Source organism: Triticum dicoccoides, chromosome 1B (assembly GCF_002162155.2).
Source record: "Triticum dicoccoides isolate Atlit2015 ecotype Zavitan chromosome 1B, WEW_v2.0, whole genome shotgun sequence".
Taxonomy (NCBI): Eukaryota; Viridiplantae; Streptophyta; class Magnoliopsida; order Poales; family Poaceae; genus Triticum; species Triticum dicoccoides.
Window position 1 is genome coordinate 619,294,602 of NC_041381.1, and position 17,094 is coordinate 619,311,695.

Here is a 17,094-nt window from a genome sequence, read left to right on the forward strand (position 1 = left end):
GAAAATTTGACAGGCGGTCACTGTAATATAACTAGGTTTGAGCACTGGGACCCAAATTACCGACGGACACGGAGGGGATGGACTGGCTGCCGGCGAGAGCACGTATTCCCGTTGTCTCGCCGTGCTACGTACGGGCGTCCACTAGTTGTTTTTTTTAAACGAATGGTGCATGCTCCCTCAATCGATCCATCTACTTGTTGGGGGTTGGGACTTGGGACCTGGCTAGCTAGCTCGCTCCCGCCTCGCGCCGTACGTATCCGTTTGGTATATACCTGACTGAGCGTGACATGGATATGCATGATCTTCTAGCACGTGCGTACGTGCTACAGTTCATTGATAGTTTGGACCCGGGTGCTCAGCTAGCTAGCATTGAGCGCATATGCATCGATTTGAACACGTGGGATGGCACGCATCTGCCGTCCTCCTAGCAATGAATAATGGAGATATGAAAGACCGGTGCCTCCAACAGCCAACAGATGAAGATGGTCCGCTGAGGATAAGACGATAGATTCTTCCATTATTGCTCACTTTTTATTTTCTTCCTCCACACCATTACTGCATGCGTGGTATATCTCCAACAAAGACTACGAGACGCTCATATCCAAGATTTTCCGACCTCCAAAATATACAAAGACCACAGGACTAGGGATCCGCCATAGCCACAATTATTACAGATCGATTACCGCAATAACAACAATAACAACAAAACATCACACATCAGTGACCACTTTTGCCAAACCATATGCGATAAGTTTCACCACAAAAATACACACTATCAAAAGCCCCTGGGCGCCACATTGCAAGAGTTTTCCAAGTTGCCCGCCACATTGCAAGAGCCCCTGGGCGCCAAATGCAAATCCGAAAGTGAATCTTGTGATCCATCTTCTCTGGCAAATAATTACAACGTCAAATCAAAAGCGCGTTACATGTATGCATGCTCGATCTACTACTAATATGTGTGCTACCGTTCATTGATACTTTGACCCAGCTAGCATCCAGTGGCCGCATGAAGGTGACGCTATAACTTGCTGAGGATAAGATGAACGAATGGATATGGTTTGCTGACGATAAGATGATACCCATTGTTTCGTGAAGTGAATGATGGCATCGCTTGTTTTTTTTTCAAACATGGGGAAGGGACTTGCATGCCCAAATCTGGCCTTAGATTAACAAAGCAAGGAATAGCCGGCGAACCTCCCTAGTCGTCCAAATCGCACGCCCGAAACATTTTATATTTCTATAGTTGATATGTAGCTCAAGAGTGGAGTTCAATACACATGTTGATGAAGAATACATGGATGCACCAAGGTCATTTGGAATCTCCAAGGAGCACAAGAACGGAAGAGCAGGAGCGCGGAACTGCCTCCTACCTCTCCCCCGCCTCCATGAAGGCAAATAAAAGAGAGCCAACAGGAAGCCTACCCCTCCCGGTCTGTGGTCCCATCGATCTTATTATTAGAGAGGCTCTCATCAGATCTTCTATACACTCACAAGCGCCAGCATACCTCTTGACCTGTACAAAAGAATGGAGGAGCACATGAGAGCGCCATCAACCATAGTTGCACAACGCCATGAATCTGGCAGGAACGCGACGGCACGGGAACCGCCATCACTGAAGATACTTCCTTCGCCTCATTGCCCTCAATACAAACTTGAGGGAAAATAAAAAGGATCGGAGTAGTTATCGAATTTGGATCCAAGCGCCTTATTATTCATTGGGGAGAAGCAAAGAAACAAGAAACCTACCACTACTCACCAAAGATCCCCCCTTCCACCACCATTTTGGTCGGCAACACCGAAGAGGGGAAGGAGAGCGGCCTGAATCTACTACACAAGGGCCGACCTCAGTCCAAGTTAATCTAGGTGGAAGGGGGAGTGGAAGAGAGGGGTGGGGATATCTGAACGACCAATGCTACACAGACGAATGATATGGTACAAGATTTACAGAGTGTCTTACGTAGGATTCTGAGGTTGGAGAATTAGGTGAAGGGCCCCAACCAGTTCAATTCGGGTGGAGGGGGGTAGTAAGGAATGTCTCATAACAATAGTTTTGCTACTTCTCAAGTACCTGAATTCTTTTGTTGCGTAAGTCAGTTTTTCCTTCATCCCAAGTGCACGAGATGTGCACGCCAAACCTCGCCGAAGAAGAAGAAGCCCCACTATCTATCTTGGGGGGAGGGGGAGTCATAGCCTCATTATCGATCTTAGGGGGGCAGCCACATCCCATTATGTATTTTAAGGGTAGGGGTCCAGCGGATCATCGGAGTTGTTCACTAGTGCGACTGGGCTTAGAGGGATGGCCGGGACAGTGGCCAGCACAACGGTGGGAGGGATGGCGGGGCGGAGATAGCCACCGGCTAGCCGGGGAGTGAGGGGGGAGGGGAAGGAGGCAGGAGGTTAGTCATGGGTTGGCCGGCGGCTGCGTGAGGAAGAAGAAGGTGCAGGTTAAAGATAAACAATGCTTGATCTATTCTTAGCTCTTGGATGAAGATCTAATGGACTTTGATGAAAGTGAAGTGACAGATGATACTTTTTTTCAGGTACCTTTTTTTTGTTAGGGATGTTTTTTCAGGTACCTGATAAGTGCCGGGGAGAGTACGTACTCCCGTTGTCTCGCCATGTTACACGATACATGCACGGGTAGCATGCACGCACAAGACTACGGTAGGGTCGTCCCCTAGTTGTTGTTTTTTTGTCCAAAACGAAAGGTGCATGCTCTCTGATTGATCGATCCATCTACTAGTTGGTCGGGGGTTGGGACCTGGCAAAGCTAGCTCGCTCCTGCCTCGCGGCGTACGTATATGTTTGGTATATACTCTGGCCAACATATATACCCGATTGAGCGTGACAGGGATGCACGATCTTCTAGCACGTACGTGCTAGATTTTGTTGATATTTTGTGGGCGGGTGCTCAGCTAGCTAGCTGTGAGCGCATATATAATGGAGATATTTTGTTGATTTTGTTGATATGTTGCATCGATTTGAACACGTGGGGTGGCACGCATCAACCGACCTCCATGCAACGAATAACGGAGATATGAAAGGCCAGTGCCTCCAAGAGCCAACATGTGAAGATGGTCCGCTGAGGATAAGATGATAGAATCTTCCTCCATTGTTGCTCTTTTTTTTCTTCTTCCTCTACACCATTACTGCATGTATATTCCATAGAATGGGATGCTCTATCCAAGATTTTTCAACCTCCAAAATATAAAAAGACCACAATGCTAGGGATCTGCCATAGCCACAAATATCACAGACCGATCCCACAACAACAATAACAACAACAACAACAACATCAACAACAAAACATCACACATTGATGACCACTATTGCCAAAGATATGGGATAAGTTTCACCTAAAAACACACTCAGATTATGAGTTATCCATGTTGCCCACGCCAGCGCATTGCAGCAGCCCTTGCCACATGCAAATCCGAGAGTTAATCATGTATTTGATCTCCTCAGACGAATTACAGCGTCAAATAAAAAGTGTGTAACACGTATGCATGCTCGATCTGCTAGTAACGTGGTGCTACCATTTATTGATACTTTGCCACAGCTAGCATGCAGTGACCGCATGAACGTGATGTTGTAGCTGGCTAGGATCTTCTTCGATCTACATAGATTTTCAAACATCGAAAATGGATATTGATCTATTCATCTTCAATAATAGTAGTACAATGTACACTAGAAAAAAATAAAAATTACATCCCATCCGCAGACCACGTAGTGACGACTACAAGCTCTGAGGCGAGCCGAAGGCGTGCTGCTGTCATCGCCCCTCCCTCGCCAGAGCCGGGCAAACATTATTATAGTAGATAGCCGGGAAGTTGTCATGCTAAGGCCACATAGAACTAACGCACCAGAACAGCAACCGCCACCGATGAAGAGTGTAAATCTGAAGTATCCAACCTCAAGACACAAGAACATAGATGAACGATGAACATATCCGAGAAAATCCAGCAAAGACAGATCCGCCAGAGACACACCTCCACACGCCCACCGACGATGCTAGACGTATCAACGGAACAGGGAGTAGGTGGGGAGACTTTATTCCATCTTCAGGGAGCCGCCGCCATCTCACCTTCCTAAGCAGGACAAAAACCCTAACAAAACTCGAAAAAAGGATCTAAAAATGGAGCCCTCCCACCGGTAAGGGTCGGGATCCACCCCGCCCCCTTGGCCCTAAGGCCACTGGTGACAGGGTGGACCGGCGACGGCACCGACGGGAGGCACAGGAACCCTAGATTTTTGGGAGGTGGCGGCTAGCTAGGTCGTCTCATCTGGCCTCTGATGGCTGCAACTGCAACATCGCCCCTTGGATTGACAGAAAATGGATATGCTCTGCTCCGATACCCATTGGTTTGTGAAGTGAAAGATGGCATTTCTCAGTTTTTTAACAGGCAGAAGGGACTTCGAGGATCCCGAATCTGGTGTTAGATTAGCAAAAGTGTTACAGCTCTACACAAAGGACCCTGAATTTTTTTTGAAAATTACACATTGGTCCTCCATTCTACAATTAGAAGCCCTCAAGAAAAAGGAAAAACACAATTGGGTTTCGATCACCATGGCGACCTCACCGGAGATGCAAAAGCCACCATCTCCGGAAGCAACATTGCTAGCTCTGGGCAACAAGAATACGGCCTCCACACTAGAGGTTGAAGAAGGGGGCATCAAAAAAAGCGAGCAAAGCAAGGAACAGCTGGGGAACAACCCTAGTCGCCTAAATCGCACGCTCTAAACATTTCCATGGTTGATATGCGGCTCCAGCGCGAAGTTTGATGCAAAGGTTGATGAAGAATACACTGATGCACCGAGGCCAATGGGAATCCCCACGGATCCAAAGCTCGGAAGAGCGGGAGCGCAGATTTACAGCTTTTCCTGATGCGCCTCCACGAAGGTAAATAAGAGAGAGCCAACAGGGAGCTTGCTCCTCCCAATTCCAGGTCCCATCAATATTATTATTAGAGAGGCTCTCACCAAATCCTCCATACACCGCTACCATCCACTTCAGAGAATATAAAGTAGAGAAGAAAGAGACCGAGCCGACGCCGGTGGTAGAGCCAGCATCCGAAGCTATACAACGCCATGATCTGGCAGGTATGCGATGGCATGGGAGCCGCCATCACTCAAGATACTTACTTCGCCTCGTAGACCTTAACAGGAACTCGAGGGTAAAGAAAAGGACTGGAGTAGTCGTCGAATCTGGATCCAAATGCCTCATTATTTGTCAGAAGCAAAGAAACAAGAAACCTACCACTACGCACGAACAAGCCCCCCTTCCACCCCCATTCCGGTTGTCAACATAGGTGGAGAATAGGGGAAGGAGGGTGTTCTGAATCTACGGCACAGGGCCGACCTCAGTCCATGTCAATCTAGGTGGAAGGGGGAGTGGAAGAGAGGGGTGGGGGTTATCTGAATGAGCAATCCTACACATATGAATGATATGGTACATGATTAACGAGGTGGCTTGTGTGGGATTTTATGGTTGCAGAAATTAGAGGAAGGGCCCCACCCGGAATGGGGGGGGGGGTATTAAGGAATGTCCGGTGATAACGGTTTTTCTATTTCTAAGGTACCTTTTTTGTTGCGTTGGTCACTTTTTCCTTCTTCGTTCCTTCGTCCCGAGTGCATGAGATGTGGAGGCCGGACCCCATTATCTATCTTAAGGTGGAAGCCACAACCCCATTATCTATCTTAGGGTGAAGCCACAACCCCATTATTTATCTTAGGGGTGGGGGTGCAGGAGGTCATCAGAGTTGTTCACTGGTGTGACAGGGATTATAGGGATGGCTGGGCCGGTGGTCAGCACGGCAGTGCGGGGAGGGTGGGGCGGTGAGGCGGAGGTAGGCGGTTAGGCTAGGGTTAGCCGGTGGCTGCGTGAGACGAAGAAGGTGGAGGTTAAAGATGAATAGTGGCCGATCTATTTTGAGCCGTTGGATGAAGATCGAATGGCTTTTGATGAAAGTGAGTGATGATACATGTTTTTTCAGATACCTGATAAATAAACGATCCACCATAATAATTTTGTAGATTGACTGTAGGTGTAACATTTTTTCTATCTTTTTTCTTCATGGTAGCATTTTTTTTATTTTTTTATTTTCCAAAAAGGGTAGCATCTTCTTATCCAGGATCCCTCGATCAAGAGCATTGCCATTTTCTTATAAATAGAGGCCCAACTAAGCAGAAAGGGTATGCAAATCTAGCTAGCCAAGAGCAACACATAGCCATAGTGCGACTGCCTACGAGTACGTAGGTAGACAAGGCGAGAATGAACAACACACTACCAGTAACGGCGCCCACCGCGCACGCGCCCATGCCATCGCCGGCGCCGAAGCTTGGAGGTGCAAACATCGCCAGCCGGTGGCGCGAGCTCCAGGGCTCGGACTCGTGGGTTGGGCTCCTGGACCCGCTGGACTACGACCTCCGACAATCCATCATATCTTACGGCGAGCTCGCATCGGCCGCCCACGACGTGTTCAACCTTGAGAAGCGGTCACCTCACGCCGGCTTCTGCTTGTACAGCCGCGACCACCTTCTCGCCGCCTCCACCGTGACCCACCCTGAGTACTACAAGGTCACCAAGTTCCTCTACGCGACCTGCGGGGGATCAACGGCATCGAGGTTGGCCACATCCGTGCCAACGGTGACCAACGCGCTGTTCGTGCAACCGCTGGGAAAGGCCGAGGGGACTCCGACGTCCAACTGGATGGGTTACGTGGCGGTGGCGACGAACGAGGGAGTTACAGCACTGGGGAGGCGTGACATCGTCGTGGTGTGGCGCGGCACCGAGAACGAGTTGGAGTGGGAGGAAGACAAGCACTTCCTTCAGGTGTCTGCCGCGCCGGTGTTGGGCCGCTATGCTGACGAAGAGTACAAGAACGCCAAGGTGCACCGTGGCTTCCTATCCGTGTACACGTCCAGTGACAACAACTCCATGTACAACAAGACCAGCGCCAGAGAGCAGGTGAGCCTTGCATACTTCATATATATATATATATTGTCCAGTTCAATCTTAGGCTTAATAACATACCAGCAGCCGGAATTGTTCAAGGTGAAATTTGTCTTCACTAAAGGTGTACGCACACATGCAGGTTCTCGAGGAGGTAGGGAGGCTAATGGAGGAGTACAAGGACGAGGTGACCAGCATCACCGTCACCGGCCATAGCCTTGGAGCGTCACTCGCCACCCTCACCGCCATCGACATGGTGGCCAACGACGTCAACGTGCCCCCTAACTCGAAGCAACCGCCGTGCCCCGTGACAGCGATACTGCTGGCGTGCCCGCGAGTCGGGAACCCCACGTTCAAGTCCGCCTTCGACTCATTCCACCTCCTGCGGGCACTCCACGTGGCGAACGCCAAAGACCTCGTGCCACAGAACCCTCCCTCTGTGTTGTTAATGTGGTACGTGGACTGCGCGACAGCAACGATCGTAATTGACACGGACCGGTCACCCTACGTGTTTCACAAAATATCGACCCACCACGTCCTCGAGTTGTACCTGCACGGTGTCGCAGGGGATCATGGCGACAAGGCGGACTTCAAACTAGTGGTTCCCCGCGACGTGGCGCTGGTGAACAAGACTATCGACCTGCTGACAGACGAATACCCAGTGCCGGGGAGCTGGTGGGTCATTAAAAACAAATGCATGGTCAAGGGCACCGATGGCCAGTGGAAACTCGATGACTTCGAAGAAGCATAGTTAAGTGGTTAAGACGGTATACAACATTGTTGCCTATGGATTCGGCATGTACTATATATGCTCTTGTGCTTGCTTGTGTGTTTGCATTTCAATCATGTTGTCGGGCGTGAATATTTGTAGCAGATGACGGCCTGGCCGATCATTCAGTTATTGTCCTTCTATTTCATGCCTCCTACAAGTCTCGCTATATCATGTACTTATGCATTGCTTCATTGCTTTTAAAAATGTCATATCCCGTGTCTAAAAGAGCTTCTTCTTTTTTAATCTAAAGTGGCATGTTCTTGGTGTTAATGACATGTACTTAGCCGATTCATGGTGCGTGAATTGAGTTGGACGAACACAGGTAGTCCCGAGAAAAGAAAGAAAGCTGGTTCGGGATCAATCAACCAAAGCAAAAAGACTAAATAAGACAGCTCGGTTAAAATAGATTTTGATTTCTATATAACTTAATGACTTTGGTCGTCAAGAGTCATGGTCTCATGGAAGCCATACGTACTACATTGAGAGGTTGGGTAAATGATTAACAGAAATAGGGTGAACTAAAATCGCATATCATTGAGATTCAAAAAGCATCTCACTGGTGTTAGGATATTCTAGCCACATCATATGTCCATATAAAACAGTATTTCAGACCCGCAAAAAGAACAGTATTTCAGAAATCACAATATGCAAAAAAAAAAACTCACACCACCACAATACATGTCGTCTCTGTGGGTAAATTAATTGAAGCTGCCCTATATGAAAATTGTCCCAACCATCAGATGCCAGGTGTCAGGCTTCTCCTTGGCATCGAGTGAAATCCATTATATGCTAGAAATTGGCCGTGTTTGCTGAATCAATCAAAGGGCATGTACGCGTTTATTATCTAGGAGTATCTTAGAACCTAACTTGCTCCTTAATTCGTTTAAAATAGATTTTTGATCTCCATATAACTTAATGACTTTGGTCGTCAGATTTTTGATCTCTATATAACTTAATGACACAGGTAGTCCCAAGAAATGAGTTTGATCCGATTCTTACTCCAGCAACTCACACCCCCTCCCTCCCCCTCCCCCCCGGGCGACCCGGGCGGCAGCGCGAGCTCCACTCCCAGTCCTCCTCTCCCCCCCTGGGGCCGCCGCCAGGGCAAAGCCCCACAAGGTGACTGGCGGCGGGGCACCTTCTCCCCTTTTCCCTTGTGGCGGTGGGCGCGGGGCTCCCTGCCGGGGCAGAGGCGCCGGGCGGACGCGAGGCCCGGCAGCAGCGTGCTGGCTGATGCGGCGCGACGGCAGTGGAGCGGCTGATCGAGGCCCGGCGGCTGCGTCCCGGAGCGGCGTCCGACATCCAGGTCTGGATCCGGGGGCTTCGGGTCTTATGGTGGTTTCCCTCGTCGGTTGCCTGTTGCTGGCTGGCCGGCGGTGGGGAAGACACACACCTGCGGGCCACGGCTGGTCATGGCCGGCAGGGCGTGCGGGCCGAGGTGGCTAAGGCCGGAAGCTGCGGTCTCACCCCGGCAGTTGTTGCTGATGGTGGCTGTGGTGCTCTGCCTGGTCGGGGGGTGCAAGGCCTCAGCTTGGCAGGGAGGCGATGCGGGCCTGCGGGGGCATCGACGGCGCTGCGCTGGGTCCTGCTGATACCGCAAGGTGGTGGAGTTGCCCTTCTTCTCCTGCATGTGGACCGACAGTACGCGGGGCTGGGCGGGTGCCCTTAATGCTGGCCGCACGCAGAACGGGGGAGGTTTGAGGCCTGACACGGATCGGAGCCTGTGCTTCGGGTAGATGTGGTCGGGCGTGGCCTGGGATTTGCCCCCGCGGGTGGTGGTTGTTCTCTCCTCACGGGTAACGTGGTCAGTGGTGGTGGCGGGGACATCGTCGCTTTGGTAGGTGGCTCGTCACCGGTGAACAGAAAAAAGAAAAGAAAAAAATAATAATATAAAAACCGAAGAAAAAACCAGCCCGGTTGAAAAGGAAAACCAAAGTCTTCTTTTTTAGCGTTATATTTGACGCACTACAAAAGATGGAAAACGAAAAACTTAGAACATGATCAACAGAGGTGTTTGAGTAGGCGAGATGGCTCTGTCTAAGAGCACGTAGTTTCCTGACATGCTTGAAATGGCCCCATTTTTTTCATGCCTTATCCTATATCCTATATACTTAAGAAGTTTACCTCCACTACTTCATTTATCTCAACATGCAGCATAGCCATGTCATCATCCAATCACATCCAGCCACATCACACAGTCCCACTCAAGACCACGTCAGGTTTTTTTTCTTCGTTGGAAGTTTCCAAGCGGAGCCCACAACAAATTGACCAGTGTTTCAAGTATTAAGTCAAATGCCACGTCGTCCCTTCCATTACCAGTGTCCGAACTGACAGAGGACCAGCCATCTCCGATCTATATCGTCTGTTCTCTCCTCTCCCCACAAAAGTGACTCTTCCTTCTCCAGCCTTTTCCTCAACTTTTAATCTCCTCCAGTGACGCCTGAGCTCCTCTTAATTGTAATCCACTCAGAAGCATCATGGACAAATTCACTACAAAGGAGGGAGACGGATCTCACATGTTGTTTGTCCACCCCATCACTGACCTAAAGTCCGCCAAGAACAACACAAAACGGAGATTCAATACAAATGAATCTCCCATCTGGCAAGCGGCTCCTGCACGGCGTTCTTCAAGATGCAGCACCGAGAGAAGGGCCGCATCAGGGTGCTTCTCTCCCTGCCGCCAACGCTTTTCTCCCCCACTTCTTTCACCAGATCATGAGGAAAGATGGGGGGCCGTGTCCGAGAGGAGGGCCGCATCAGGAGGCTTCTCTCTCCTTCCCGACGCTTTTCTCCCCCACTTCTTGCACCGGATCGTGAGGAAAGATGAGCTCGATTTGTTGTTGGTTCGTACTATCACAACTAGGTCTCGCCTGGTCACGAGTAACTGAGTAAGTGCTTTTTTTTGCAACTTTGCATCCTCCAGGGCTATTACCCATGGTCGCTGGGAACGCCTATTCTCTCACATCAGCAAGACCTCGCTGATTCAGGAAGAAAAATTGGGCATAAGTTGCAACCTCCATTCTCAGGAAGGAGCATGATCTCGATTTTGTGGTGATTAGTGGCGGTCTCTGTTCTCTTTTTTCATAATTACATTTTAATTTCAGGCCTTAGTTTGGCTCCAACGGAAAGTCAAAAACAGTTATGTTTCAGTCTAAGGATGTTTATTTGTATTGCTTTTGTCATCAGGTGGAGCATATAAGATTATTTTATCAGAACTGTCCAGGAGCACCTGCAATGGAAAGTCTTCCGGAAGCTTGGGGATATCTTTGCTCGCTTCTTCTGTATGATTAATTTAGTGAACTACAGTGCACATCAATGTATGGAATACATATCAACAATCAATTATATAACCGTATTTTTTGGTTTTCTAATTGATAATTTTGTTACTTGCTAGATTCCTGTTTTGTATATGTATATTCAGGGCCATGATGTGTTCTCTTTCTTTTGCAATGCTACACGTAGAAGCATTTGTTTTCTCAGTTTTTTGTAGCAATTATTGTGATCAAACATCTCATATTTGTTCTCTTATATTTTGCTCAAAATCAATTGTGAACGGGCTCAAAATCATCTATGAATATGCTAATTCACAATTATCGTGTACCATGCAGGAAGGATCCAATCCAGTTGGTATATGCAACTAAATGAATTTTTGTTACATTTGAACACCCGAGAGAATCTTTTATGTTGGGTAAAAATATTTGTGCCTTTTTTTTTCAAATCAAGTATCAGGTTACTACCAACATGTTCTGTCGAGTACCAAAAACAATAGATTTATGGATTCGTATCGCAATTATTTTTACTATGTATGTAGATAAATTGGTAGTCCTCAATTGATATTCAATCATGACTTCATTTAACTTGCCCATTTATTTTGCAAGAAACATCATCAGACTAAGAAAATTCATTGTTTGTCGTTTCAAACTTTCATAGCTCCCTAAATTACATTAGGGCGGCCGCCAATAACATTAGTATTTTCTTAGATTCGATTTAGATTGTTACCTAAGGAAGGAAATGCTGAAATAATTAGTAGATTTTTCTTTAATTATGCCGATGTCCTAAAACTTAATCTTTTACATCTAGCGACTATAATAACCCAATTGTTTCTGATTTTTCATACCATTCTATATATTCTTTTTTCTGCAAGATATTATTATATATTTCCATTTTACGGTAATTTCTCACTCCATAAACCCCCCTTCCATACGGTGCTACAAATTCCCGCAGCAACGCGTGGGATGTTCTCTAGTATGACCAATTCAAGGCACTATGCCAAGTTGTTTTGGTTTTCAACAAGTTTTGCATTTTTCAGAGTTTTCTCGGTCAAAATCGCCTGATAAATGGGCAGACGTGTCACAACTTGCATACGGTGTCAGAAATCGTTCAAACCTGGCATGGATGACTATGATGGTCATGCCCACCTGGTTGAAAAGGTCGGGGTCATTTTAAGAATGTCCAAATGTAAACCATGTTTAATTGAGGATGTTCGGGTTGGCTAGAAGACTCTACCTGAGGGTACATTGTTTCTCAACATCCTTCAAATGGCCTAATTTTCCCACCTCCTTCTATGATCAAATCAAGCACCATGTCAATTTGTTTAAGTTTTCGATAATTCTTGCATTTTTTAGAGTTTTCTCGGTGAAAACTGGCTGATAAATGGCTGGACGTGACACAACATTCATATGGTGTGGGAAATTCATTCAAACCTGACATGGATGCCTACCATGGCCATGCCCGCCTACTGGAGAAGGTATATCATGTTCAACAGAGGGTGTTCGGGTAAGCGAGAAGGGTCCAGTTGAGGGCATGTTTTTGCGGCATCCATTAACTCAATCGAAATCTTTCCATGATCTTATATGACCGATTAAACGCACCATGCCAAGTTGTTTTGTTTTTCGACAAATTCGATCTTTTCTGTAGATCTCTCGGTTAAAAAAGGCAGATAAATGACATGACATGTCGCAACTTGCATATTTTGTTGGAAATCATTCAAACCTGGCATGGATCCTTACCACGGGCATGCCCCCTGCCTGCAAAAGTTGGGTCCATTTAAAAAAATTCAAAACTAGACCTTGTTCAATGGAGGGTGCACCTGGATGGGCATGCCCATGGTAGACAATCATGCTAGGTTTAACAATTCACGACACCATATGCAAGTTGCGACAAGTTCGACCATTTTATCGGTCTTCTTTTACCAAGAAAACTCCAGAAATGCATAATTTGTCGAAAACCAAATCAACTTGGCAGGGTGCCTTGAATTGCTCATAAAATGCCATGAAAAAAATTAGGTCCATTTCTTCTTCTTTTTTGCTGGGGAAATTGGGGCCATTTCAAAGATATTAAAAATAACGTGATATCAGACGAACCATTCTGACCTTACCCAATAATCTCCGTTGAACATGGTGTTTTTTAGACATCCTTGAAATGACCCCTACTAACAAATACAAAGGGATAAAATTGAAAACAGTAAGTGTTTTCTAAAAGTATTTAATAAAAAAATATAGAAAAAAGAATTTAGAATCATTAGTTTAAAAAGTTAGTTAAAACATGTATTTTGGTATTGAAAAAAGATAAAAGTGAATTAACAAAATAAGAAATGAAATGAAAAAATAGAAAAGAAAATAAAAAGCTTAGGCCTTGGCCTAACAAGGCAACGACATTGCTCCCGTCGGGTGCGTGTGGGCCCAGTCCAACAGCTCACGGATTTGAAAAAAGTTCAACAAGTTTTTACACAATATTCATGGATTTGAAAAAAGTTCAATAAGGAAATTTGCAAAAAGGTTTTCTCTATTTTGGGAACCTCGGCTACCCAGCCATTTTTTCGGTTTTGGGACGTTCTCGGAGGTCGTGAACCGTGTTTTTTCTTTTTCTTTTTTATCTTCTCTCTTGTTCATTTTTTGTCTTCTTTGACTTTTCGTTTATTCTGTTTATTATTCTATTTCTCATAAATTTATTTTTTCAGAATTCCAATTTTGTTCATATTTTTCTGGAATTCCAAATTTGTTACTGATTTTCAAAAAATGTTCATGTTTAAAATTTTGTTCTTTTATAAAAAAATGCTCGTGTTTTGACATTCTGAGCAAGTTTGAAAGGCATGAACATTCTTTTAAAATTTATGTACATTCTTTAAAAAACAAATATTAGTATTTTATGAACAAAATAGGAAAACCAGGAACCCTAATGAAAACCGTGCAAAAAAACATAAACCAAAGAGTGAAGGTGATGTGTTTTTCTCTTGGCGTTATGTCTCTCGAACAAGAAGAAGAAAACAAGGTTAGTAGGGAAAATCAGATATGCTAACCCATATGGTTTGTGCGGTCACACGTAGTGCGCGAGGGCTGTAGTTCGAATCCAGCCAAGGACACCTATTTTTTGATGACTAAAACTAAAAAACCTAAATGGGCTGAGCCCATGTGGGAGGGCTGTTCACCGGGTATTATATGAACCTACGGTGTATACGTAGAAAAAGAGGGTACAAAGAAAAGTCCATACTACCCTTTATACGTTTTGTGAGGGGGGTGTACCGAAGCATTCCTCGCTTGCTTGGCCGTGCTTTAGAACGTATAAGTAACAGAAATGTTGACCTTGTCAAATAACGCACGAGCCATTTGTAAGTCGCCTGAATTCAAATACGCACAAGTCAATTTTGGAGAGAACACAAGCACAACTTGATGGCGAGCTGCGGCGTCCTAGGCAGAGGCGAGGAAGCGGGTTGACCGGTGTGGTTGGGGGTGCAGTGGCTCGCCGGGGAAATTAGATGGCTAAGGGAGCTTTAGAGGGACGATCATGGTTGGCGGCAACACGGCAGTGGGCAGCAGTGAGGAGTAGGTGGGACCACTGATACCTCTCAAAAGCCTGTTTTGAGATGTGTAGGAGCGCCGCCGGCCGCAGGTGGGGGAGGCAGGCGTATCGGCCAATGGTCATGGGCGGTTTGGAAGGAGGAAGAGCTTGAGGTAGAAGATATAAAACAGGTGTCCAATGAAGATCCAAAATTTTGGCAACTTTCAAATAGTCATGCCCTTTTAATAAATAATATCAGAGAAATCTCGTAAAACCATAGGAACCTGAATATATCCAAAATGCTAGTGCATTTTAATATACTCTTCCATTTATAGCAAGAATAAATGTGAGTAGTTACGAAAATTTGACAGGCGGTCACTGCAATATAACTAGGTTTGAGCACTGGAACCCAAATTACCAACCTCAGTGGGGTTGGGACTTGGGACCTGGCTAGCTAGCTCGCTCCCGCCTCGCGCCGTACGTATCCGTTTGGTATATACCTGACTGAGCGTGACATGGATATGCATGATCTTCTAGCACGTGCGTACGTGCTACAGTTCATTGATAGTTTGGACCCGGGTGCTCAGCTAGCTAGCATTGAGCGCATATGCATCGATTTGAACACGTGGGATGGCACGCATCTGCCGTCCTCCTAGCAATGAATAATGGAGATATGAAAGACCGGTGCCTCCAACAGCCAACAGATGAAGATGGTCCGCTGAGGATAAGACGATAGATTCTTCCATTATTGCTCACTTTTTATTTTCTTCCTCCACACCATTACTGCATGCGTGGTATATCTCCAACAAAGACTACGAGACGCTCATATCCAAGATTTTCCGACCTCCAAAATATACAAAGACCACAGGACTAGGGATCCGCCATAGCCACAATTATTACAGATCGATTACCGCAATAACAACAATAACAACAAAACATCACACATCAGTGACCACTTTTGCCAAACCATATGCGATAAGTTTCACCACAAAAATACACACTATCAAAAGCCCCTGGGCGCCACATTGCAAGAGTTTTCCAAGTTGCCCGCCACATTGCAAGAGCCCCTGGGCGCCAAATGCAAATCCGAAAGTGAATCTTGTGATCCATCTTCTCTGGCAAATAATTACAACGTCAAATCAAAAGCGCGTTACATGTATGCATGCTCGATCTACTACTAATATGTGTGCTACCGTTCATTGATACTTTGACCCAGCTAGCATCCAGTGGCCGCATGAAGGTGACGCTATAACTTGCTGAGGATAAGATGAACGAATGGATATGGTTTGCTGACGATAAGATGATACCCATTGTTTCGTGAAGTGAATGATGGCATCGCTTGTTTTTTTTTCAAACATGGGGAAGGGACTTGCATGCCCAAATCTGGCCTTAGATTAACAAAGCAAGGAATAGCCGGCGAACCTCCCTAGTCGTCCAAATCGCACGCCCGAAACATTTTATATTTCTGTAGTTGATATGTAGCTCAAGAGTGGAGTTCAATACACATGTTGATGAAGAATACATGTATGCACCAAGGTCATTTGGAATCTCCAAGGAGAACAAGAACGGAAGAGCAGGAGCGCTGAACTGCCTCTTACCTCTCCCCCGCCTCCACTAAGGCAAATAAAAGAGAGCCAATAGGGAGCCTGCCCCTCCCGGTCTGTGGTCCCATCGATCTTATTATTAGAGAGGCTCTCACCAGATCCTCTATACACTGCTACGATCCACCTTAGAGAATATCAAGTAGAGGAGGAAGACGTGAAGCCAGCGCCACTCACAAGCGCCAGCACACCTCTTGACCTGTACAAAAGAATGGAGGAGCACATGAGAGCGCCAGCAACCGTAGTTGCACAACGCCATGAATCTGGCAGGAACGCGACGGCATGGGAACCGCCATCACTGAAGATACTTCCTTCGCCTCATTGCCCTCAATACAAACTTGAGGGCAAATAAAAAGGATCGGAGTAGTTATCGAATTTGGATCCAAATGCCTCATTATTCATTGGGGAGAAGCAAAGAAACAAGAAACCTACCACTACTCACCAAAGATCCCCCCTTCCACCACCATTTTGGTCGGCAACACCGAAGAGGGGAAGGAGAGCGGCCTGAATCTACTGCACAAGGGCCGACCTCAGTCCAAGTTAATCTAGGTGGAAGGGGGAGTGGAAGAGAGGGGTGGGGATATCTGAACGACCAATGCTACACAGACGAATGATATGGTACAGGATTTACAGAGTGTCTTACGTAGGATTCTGAGGTTGGAGAATTAGGTGAAGGGCCCCAACCAGTTCAATTCGGGTGGAGGGGGGGTAGTAAGGAATGTCTCATAACAATAGTTTTGCTACTTCTCAAGTACCTAAATTTTTTTTGTTGCCTAAGTCAGTTTTTCCTTCATCCCAAGTGCATGAGATGTGCACGCCAGACCTCGCCGAAGAAGAAGAAGCCCCACTATCTATCTTGGGGGAAGGGGGAGTCATAGCCTCATTATCGATCTTAGGGGGGCAGCCACATCCCATTATGTATTTTAAGGGTAGGGGTCCAGCGGATCATCGGAGTTGTTCACTAGTGCGACTATGCTTAGAGGAATGGCCAG

At 46.5% G+C, this 17,094-nt stretch overlaps 1 protein-coding gene across 1 annotated transcript; it reads left to right on the forward strand.

The window, feature by feature from the left end:
• The first annotated feature begins 6,188 nt into the window (after positions 1–6,188).
• LOC119349160 (phospholipase A1-II 7-like) lies at positions 6,189–7,933 on the forward strand. The gene is made up of 2 exons (XM_037617170.1): positions 6,189–6,967; positions 7,095–7,933. Exons 1-2 carry the CDS (start codon positions 6,272–6,274, stop codon positions 7,701–7,703), a joined length of 1,305 nt encoding a protein of 434 aa, XP_037473067.1. The 5' UTR covers positions 6,189–6,271; the 3' UTR covers positions 7,704–7,933.
• The last annotated feature ends 9,161 nt before the right edge of the window (positions 7,934–17,094 follow it).

Coding starts and splice junctions, on each gene's coding strand:
- LOC119349160 (XM_037617170.1), top strand. CDS start 6,272: ATGAACAACACACTACCAGTAACGGCGCCCACCGCGCACGCGCCCATG. Junction 6,968..7,094: donor AGACCAGCGCCAGAGAGCAG/GTGAGCCTTGCA, acceptor GCACACATGCAG/GTTCTCGAGGAGGTAGGGAG.